The sequence below is a fragment of the Topomyia yanbarensis genome, chromosome 2 (genome assembly GCF_030247195.1).
Source record: "Topomyia yanbarensis strain Yona2022 chromosome 2, ASM3024719v1, whole genome shotgun sequence".
NCBI lineage: Eukaryota > Metazoa > Arthropoda > Insecta > Diptera > Culicidae > Topomyia > Topomyia yanbarensis.
Window position 1 is genome coordinate 459543693 of NC_080671.1, and position 9082 is coordinate 459552774.

Genomic DNA, 9082 nt, shown 5'->3' on the forward strand with positions numbered 1-9082 from the left:
GAACTCTTGCGGGCGTCCTACTAACCCATGACAAAGAGTACTCAGAATGATGGGTTACGCGCTAGAAACTCAAATGAATTCGATGAAAGCCAAGAAACGTAGTTACTGGTACCGGTTCGTAGACGGGTTAACGAGAGAAACATCAAGGAGCACTCTGTGGGGCATGGCGCAGTGCTTACGAAACGGAAACAGTACTAACGAGAGCGTTTGGTATTTGATTTTGCCAAGAAGTTTTGTTCGGATTCCGCTCCGGCACAGAAGATCTATCACACCTCGTCCCCTCACGATAAGGCGAACGAACACCGTTTTCGATGGTGGATTTCTCACTTGCTCTCTTACCATGTAACTAAAAAGCCCAAGGGCCAGACAGAATCAAATTCAACTTGCTGAAGAATATGCCAGACTCCGCCAATAGACGCTTTTTGATTCTATTTAACGAGTTTCTTGAGGGTTACATTGTCCCTCATGACTGGAGGCAGGCGAAGGTCATCGCCATAAAAAAAACAGAACCAGTCTCCGACCACAACTCGTGTCGACCGATTGCATTGCTGTCCTGTATTCGGAAGCTGTTCGAGAAAATGATCTTGTTTCGCCTCGACAGTTGGGTTGAAGCAACTCGCTTACTGTCAGATACACAATTTAGCTACCGTAAAGGCAAATGGACGAACGATTCTCTTGCATTGGTCTCAACAGAAATGCAAATGGCCTGCTAACAAAGAACAGGTGGCATCAGTTTTAGGCAAATTTCTAAAAAAATCCCAAAACAAGGGTTTTTTTCACGCTGAAACGCTTACCCACCCCTGAAGCTAACGCAAACGCGCCTTATCAAATAAACGAATTGAATAAAAAAGCCTACCCACACCGACTCCGTCCGATGAAGTACCGGCCCCCACTGACGAGCCCCTATCGTCTGTATATCTACCAACATAACTCTGCCCCCACTGCGATCACTGGAAGGGCAGTCCGCCTATACAACCCGCCCACCTTTCCAAATGGGCTAACAATAAAACTCGACATAAAAAAGGGTGTCCCACATTAAATTGCGTCAATTTGGGTAGAAGTATTGCACAGTTCACACCAAATCGAACTGCACAGTGTGAATGTGTGGTGAATCAAAAGTGCAACTCCTTCCCAGTTAAACTCATTCCGGAACCGGTTCGGATTTCTGAATGGAGTCAACATGGATTTCAAATCAAATGCAACAACCGATTCCGACTCAGAATCGGTTGTTGCATTTGATTTGGAATCCATACTGACTCCATTGGCGATTTGCGGCAAAACCAAAATTAGTCATGCGACACCTATGATTCAGCTCATGAACTGGCAAAGTGATACAGTTTGCTTTTTTTCACCCGCAAGTGAGTCGTAGCTTACAACAAAAACTTCATTTTCTTCTCGGAAAAAGCTTACCACTGCCAAAATATGAATGAAACGAGTAAGAAATTTAGTTTTATTTGCGATTATTCTGAAATTACAGCCATTTGCAACCATTTGGTTCATACACTTCTTCGATTTGTTATCGGGGTATTATTGTGGTTAAAAAAAATCGGTCCATAAATGAAGTTCCATCTCGAAACCGACACCCAATCAGTACCAATGTCAAACTCCTTCATATTTTAGACTACGTAGGAGATTCAGTGATGACTATCAGAGAGAAGGATCGGCTGTGTATGATACAAAGCTGACACTTTCCTATTAGCCGGATATATTCTTTCCTCGCGTGATCTGGAGAGTTTCATGAATTTACACCATCTCATGAAGGTTTATCTTAACTTAGGAGGAACGGTAAATGATGTGCGGCAGGTACTGTGCTCAACTAATTGCATTTCGGAACAGCACACATATAGCTCTGCGAATAATATTAGACACCACTATGTTTTACACGCTTTTCGCAAGATGTTTTCTCATCATCTTATAAAATGATGGTTTTCCATCATTTTCATAAACAATTATAGACAAATTGATCGGTGATTTGGTGTTTAAAAGTTATTTTTTTACCAATGTTTACAGAAAATATATGCACTATGACAGAACAGAATCAAATCAGCAACACTTTGCTTCCAGCGCTATCTGTGAGCGGTTTCAACGTAGAATCGCCAATTGAGTTCTACACTGCAAATAATCTACACTTTTTATCGAAGAGATTCGACACATAAGTTTTATGTTTCCAACCACACCGAGAATTCAAGAACTTTCCATTTGCCCTTTAATAAAATTACACTTAAAACTTCAGTGTGCCACCCGATGACACGATCGACTGTTATCATTTTTAAATTTTAAGTGTCAGCGTGTTAAACTATATATGTTTTGCCCATAAAATCCAAGTTTTTGACAATTGCGGCAACATTAAGTGTCGTCGCAATTAAAATTTAAAGGTCAGCGTATTGAAACATAAATGTTTTGCGCATAACAGTGAATAATGTAAACTTTTTTTTCGAAAAGATTTGACACATAAGATTTATGTTTCTAACCGCACTGAAAACTTAAGAATTTTCCTTTTGTTCTTCAATAAAATAACACTTAAAATATAAGTGTGTCACCCAATGACATGGTCGATTTTAAATTTAAAGTAAGATTATTAAATCGTAAATGTTTTGCCCATGTAAACCATGTTTCGTTGATTAAATGTTAAAACGCTTCAGAACAAGTCCACTTTTCCACAACATCGGCGCAAAAACATGGCATGGCAAATTTGGAAGGTTTTGGATGGTAAGTTAATACTTGAAAATATTTGCATAATTGATATATTAGCTTATTTTTGCAGGTAATGAAATTGATGTCCAATCATGTTTTAGCAGATAAATGATTTATATCATTTAGAAGATGAGCCGCGTAAGCAGGCATGCACAAGCACGGTGCAGCTCCGTGTCCTATTGCTATGCACTGACTCATAATGTGTTAGCCTTAAATTCATTGAGCTAGTGCTTGCGCTGGTTTCCAATGAGCTAGAGTTAGCAAGTAGCACGAGCACCGATGAGCGAGAGCCCTCGCCAGCACGGTGATAGCTAGCACGCTGCACGGAGCTATAGCTCAGCTATAGCAAAGCAGAATAAAAAAACAACGCGTTAGTGTGAGTGTGATGCCTGCATCGTTTTTTCAGTAACCTGTCGCACATTCACCAATGCATAGTTCTTGCTTTGTCCTATTCTTTCGTTCCATAGCTTACACTACTGCACTGTTCTAGCTCATCGGACAAGCTTACCGTGCCAGCTCATTAGGGGCCCTTACACGCGCAATAAAAGTGTCATTACTAAGTAGTGTCATTACTAGAATTGTATGGGAATTCCGTCATTACTCACCTTACACGATCATTAAAAGTGACATTACTGCTCAGTAATGACATTACGAGCGCCTCGTGTAAGGGGCCCTATTGAGTTAACTCGTGCTAGCTGACTGAGCTAGCTCACCGAGCTTGCTCGTGCCAGCTTACCGAGCTGGCTCATGGTGCTAGCTTATCGTGCTAACTCGTTGTGCTAGCTCTCCGAATCCTACAGCTCGACCACGAAGGTTACCTAGCACGAGCGGTGTCAGTGCTTATTGCTCTTGGTTCGTTCAAAGCGGCCGCTCAGCTCGTGTTAGGATCTCGTGCTGTGCTTCATGCATCCCTGCGCGTAAGGGGTGATTTTTTAAATTCATTTTTTAAATGTAAGAATAATATAGTAATAATTTATTTATTACTTATTTTGCAGAATGTATTTTGTTCTAAGATATATTCAAAATTAAATAAAAAATATTTAATCAAACTAAAGAATATTGTCATTTAAAAAGAAATGTTCTCCCATTTAAAAATTATTATAATAGCGCATGGCTTTTATAGGAAATGATATAATATTCAAGTTGAAGCAAAATTGAATTCTATAAGAATTACATACAATATTTATTTGTCGTACACTTAATTTGAATACGCCACGCACATGAAACTTAAGTGTGTCGTCTATTGGCACTAATGTGTTCTCAAAGAAGTGCGTTATTAAGTACCTGACACATGAGTTCTAAGTGTCATGACAGTTGCGGCAAAATTAAGAACACTTGAGTTTAATGTGCAGATTATTTGCAGTGTAGTCGACTGGCCTCACGAACACTAATGCAGCTTCCTGGTTGAAAACAATCCCATTTGCTTTTGCCGTCTTTGTTTATTATTTTCCACCAGCTCGTGATGTAGTGTTTGTATCATGTGACGTGTACGTACATGAGTCGTAGAAAAGTCTATTCAGGATTTCAAATCAAATTCCGAATGCTAGAGCGTTTTTTCATTACATCATATCTAACAGAAACGTGAAACGGAGAAAATCGCGTGCAAAAATTTCCTTGCAACTTTTAAATTTATTTAACAATTAAAGCACACAGAAGGCTATTAATTCTACTATCGCCTCTGCATTTACTCATTGCAGGATCGTATAAGCATATTACATGTTTTTCTCGAAGATAGTAGGGAGATAATTGATAATTATTATTTTATTATATTTTGCCGATCACTTTTGCTATTATGCTCTTTTACATATGTGGTCTTGGCAACACCGTTTGTAGATGGTACATTTAACGTGACGTTTTGAGAGACGGGCTTGTAGTTGTGATATATTTCATGTGCTGTATTGCAACCGAGATTGTAGATATGAGGTTTGGCATTGGAAAAACATACTAACTACAGTCGACTTGGAGAAACATCACAACGCAAAACATCACATCTACAAAATATTAGCAAAGCTTTGGTATACTATATGTGACATTTTGACTTAAGATTAAATCAACATATAAAGTTATCATTTTTCTCTATTATTTTTGGGCGATAAAGAGTCAATGCTTAGCTTTTATTTGGCATAATAAACTCAGTTTGTTTACATTTGTTAGATATTACGTTTTGAATAAACGGTATAGAAATGCGGTCGTAATGGATGTTATTTCAGAGATCTAGATCACAAGGACGCAGTGAAAGCGTGTAAGCGGAATCCCAATGCCAACCCATGGTGGGAGATGTGGCCAAAATGTTGAATCTGTCCAAGTCTTTCGTTCAGAGAGACAAGAACCGGAAGAAACTGTATATGTACAAAGTGCAGAAGGCTACAAATCACGATGAACCGTAAAATACGGTGTTTCCCACCGGGTCCGGAAACTGTACACCCACCCAGTTAAACTCATTCCGGAACCGGTTCGGATTTCTGAATGGAGTCATTATGGATTCCAAATGAAATGCAACAACCGATTCCGATTCAGAATCGGTTGTTGCATTTGATTTGGAATCCATAATGACTCCATTCAGGATTCCGAATCAAATTCCGAATGGTTTGACCGGGCAGACGCTGACGAAGCCTACGATCTTCTAGGTGAATCTAGCTTCCTGACACTATTCAAAAGTTATCCTGGAGTGGTACGAAGCAAATAAGGCCACTTTCGTACCCAAGAACATGGATACCCCCTCCCCTCACCCCAACACACTGGAACTAAGGCCCATCGAAAAATACTGGGCAATTATATAGCACCACTACGGAAGCATCCTAAGCAGGTCAAATCTGAGGAAGAACGACACGAATAAAAGATGGGGTTCCGTACAGAAGAAGCTGCAGCCAGCTGTTGTACAGGATCTTACAGAACCTAATGAGTGGAGCTACAGCTTACATATGGGTTATATTTTATTGCCTGAAAATTTTAAAAGGATCGACCGACTAAGTAATTATCTACAGCGTTTTTCCTTGATGCAATTTGATGTGGAACCTCCTTTACTCAATAACGGAACCCCGACTTCCGCCAGAGGATCAGATAGACCTACTTTTCTGCTCCAGCTCCCTGGTAGCCGACTGCCTTTGGTCCACACGTCCGGACACATGCAGCAGCGTTCATGGACAACTTCGACCCATAAAAGATGTAAACGCCTGACACCGAACGAGCTTTCGGGAACCATCGTTGACGAACCCTCCGAAAAACTCCAATCGACAGCTCGCTCTGGATCACCAGGTGCAACCATTTTCGCCTGATCCCAAAAAACGCACGTAAGGCAGTCGCCGACGCTAAATCAGCAAACTGGAATGCATTCCTGTACCGGCTCGGCCACGGAATTTAGCGACAAGTAAAAGCATTTAGCGAGAAAATGTGTACCATCCAATTCTTGCTGGAAATCAGAGACGTCGCAACCTCGGAGCCCCGCGAGATCGCCGAATAGTTGTGACGGCACTTTGCCTCCTTCTACGCGACCGCTTCGCTCTCATCTGAATTTCAGGCCTGGAAAAGTCTACTTGAGGCCACTCCCGGGACCTCCTCCCCCAACTCAACGCCCGAGTGGAACCAGCCCTTCTCCAGAGAGGATCTTACCGAAATCGACAACATAGGCTAGAACCTTCCACCAGTGGGAAAAAAGCTCTCCTTCAATGCTGCAAGCGAATCTGTGACGACGATCCTCGTCATTCCGGTTCATTAAAGGGTTCGGGTACCCGGACCTCCAAAATACCAGCGAATGACCCTTAGCGGTTGTTACAATTAACAAAAAAAAAAAAGACCAGATACATCAGTGCCTAGAGGGCACATTAAAACGCACATTGACCATCTATTATCGATTGAAGAGCTAGTACCTAAGATATTTTTAATGAATACTTTTTGGGATCAAATCGTCAGAATAAAGTAAAAATGTTCATGTCTTTGTTATTTTTTGTATAAATTTAATTATAGATTGCCATAGAATAAAAACAATTTCTTTTATCCATGGTTGCATACCATTTTAATTGCGCAGCCCTTACTGCCTATAGCTAATTGTAAGTCAGTTCCGTGTGGCCTGGGAATTCCGTAAAATATGAGACGGATCTGCGAATATGGACATCTTTCTTGGGGTAACGGTTCTTCTCAATTAAGAAGGAAGGCAGTGTATTGCAAATACGTATCGCAAAAAAGGAGTAAAACATACTACCTAAAATTGTAGTCCTACATCGGATGTCCAACAGATGGCTTGCTAAATCAAAGCAATTTCTATCGACTACCTGCATTGATAGAAAAGTAAGGTCCAGTAAAACCCAATGGAATTGTTACCCAAGCATTAAACATTCATGACCCGTCTCCGTTAACCAACGAACGGAATCGCCAAACGCAGCAGATTTTGAACATTTCATCGACACATAATCACCTTTATCGACAGTCCAATAGGGATAAGTAAAATCGCACTCAAATCAAAAACCCGTTAACATCACCTATTCACACGCGCTCCCGCATGTCTGATGTGAAAATTTGCTATATAATCGGTGTTGATCCGTTGGACGCTGATCGCGAACGGTTCGGTTGGATGGAAGGTGAACGCCACTAGTCGTCGCGAGCTGGAACTTGGCTGTTGATTCTGTACTCCCGCGTAGATTCGAAACTTCAGCAGTCCCGAATCACGCGCAAAAAACCGGATCGGAAATTCGGCACATGCCTTGGGTCGCTCCATAGCCGAGACCCATTTGTCATCGTAGCTAAACAGACTGAGATCCAAATAGGGTGAACTACTGTAGCTTTGGGCGCTGATAGGTAGCTGTGCTAGGATTCGTTTGGTGGCCTCCTGCACTCCTCCACCGCGGGCACCAATCATGGTCTGTTTGAAGCGCTGATGGATCAAATTACTATAGATGTTGTTACTCGGTGAGCATGTAAACTGCGTCTGGTGGGCTAAGTTGGCATTCCGGAAGCTATCGCAGAAATTTTCGTAAAGAAATAGAAGCTCGTGCGATTGATTGCCATAAATGCCGATTATTTGGTTCTTCCAAATGTTGTAAATCACAAAAATCGAGCTGTGATTGTTTGGTTCAATGATTTTCAACGTCACAACATCTTCGCTGGCATACTTTATCAGCAAATGATCGTCATCCAGCAGTTGCATTTTCCACATGCGAAGATTTCTGTACTCATCGAAACGACGGTAGAACTTGCGTAACGCTAGCTTATCCTCACCAGCATCAACTTTGACTTTAGCTTGATGAAACAGAAAAACTAACATCCGATGCTTTAGGCTGTTGATTGTTGGTTCCCTAAATGCACGAAGGTTGGTATTGCTATTAGATCGACCAGTAACCGTTCCGAGTCCGTATAGATAACTCTCATCTGGGCAACAAAACCGACCAATTGTTCGCTCCATGATGAACGTCCCCTCGGCTATTGAGTAGATATAAACTGTCTGATGCTGAATCGACAATATCGCTAGCGTATCGTTGTACAGATATACTCCTTGGTTGTGAGATAGGATGATTTTATCCACCTTGAAGTCCTTCGAGTCCGAAATGCGCCCATTGTGAAGATCTATGATGTAAAGTGTATAGTCTTCCAACGGGCAGCTGGCGGTTGGCTTAATGGCTTCGTTGTTTGTATACAGTTCGTAAAAGTGGGGACGATTCTCCTCCGGAATGAACACAGCGGCTCCAATTATCACATACCTTCCATCATTGGTGAACAAGCTACACTCACGATTCAACTGTTTTTCGTTGTTTTCCATATTGACTACGTGTCTGAGCTGAGAAATATCAAGGACGATTAGAAAAAAAAATAAAACATGTTTAATCATTTTATCAAACCTACCTTGAATAACTTATCAAATATTTGACTTCGAATCTCGTAACTCCTTCCCCCGGTACCGTCATTGATTATCAGCTCCGTATCCTCCCATTCCTGGAACAGACTGGCTGCTGCCGCACACCCCATGTACTGATAGATTTCCAGCGAAGCCTGATCCGATGAGAAAGCTATCAAAAACCTACCATCCGGGCTAAACTTTCGCAGGTAGCACGGTGGTTTCTCGACGTTCACTACCGTCATGTTGGGATAAACATTCTGGTAGAACACACGCACCGAATGCTGTGGTGACTTGACGCCTAGACCCATCTCCCGATAACGCAACCGATGGACAATATTCTGTGAGTGTAACTTACGAAACTTGATGCGTTCGGAGCAGACAACATCCGGGGGATCATTTTTTACGCCCGCTGGGCTTGAAGTCGTGGTCATACCAGCAAACCTTTCGACTAAACTTTGTATTAAAATTGAATGAATGCTACTATTAAATTTTGTGATTAAAACTTGTATTTTTGTGATTATAAGACCATAATAAAATATCAACAACACAACACCAGCCGGC

At 41.4% G+C, this 9082-nt stretch overlaps 1 protein-coding gene across 1 annotated transcript; it reads right to left on the bottom strand.

Annotated features, from left to right (window-relative positions):
• Positions 1 to 5623: 5623 nt before the first annotated feature.
• Positions 5624 to 9082, bottom strand: LOC131685953 (DET1 homolog). The gene is made up of 2 exons (XM_058969985.1): positions 8527 to 9082; positions 5624 to 8461 (listed from the first exon to the last, which is right to left on the bottom strand). Exons 1-2 carry the CDS (start codon positions 8950 to 8952, stop codon positions 7166 to 7168), a joined length of 1722 nt encoding a protein of 573 aa, XP_058825968.1. The 5' UTR covers positions 8953 to 9082; the 3' UTR covers positions 5624 to 7165.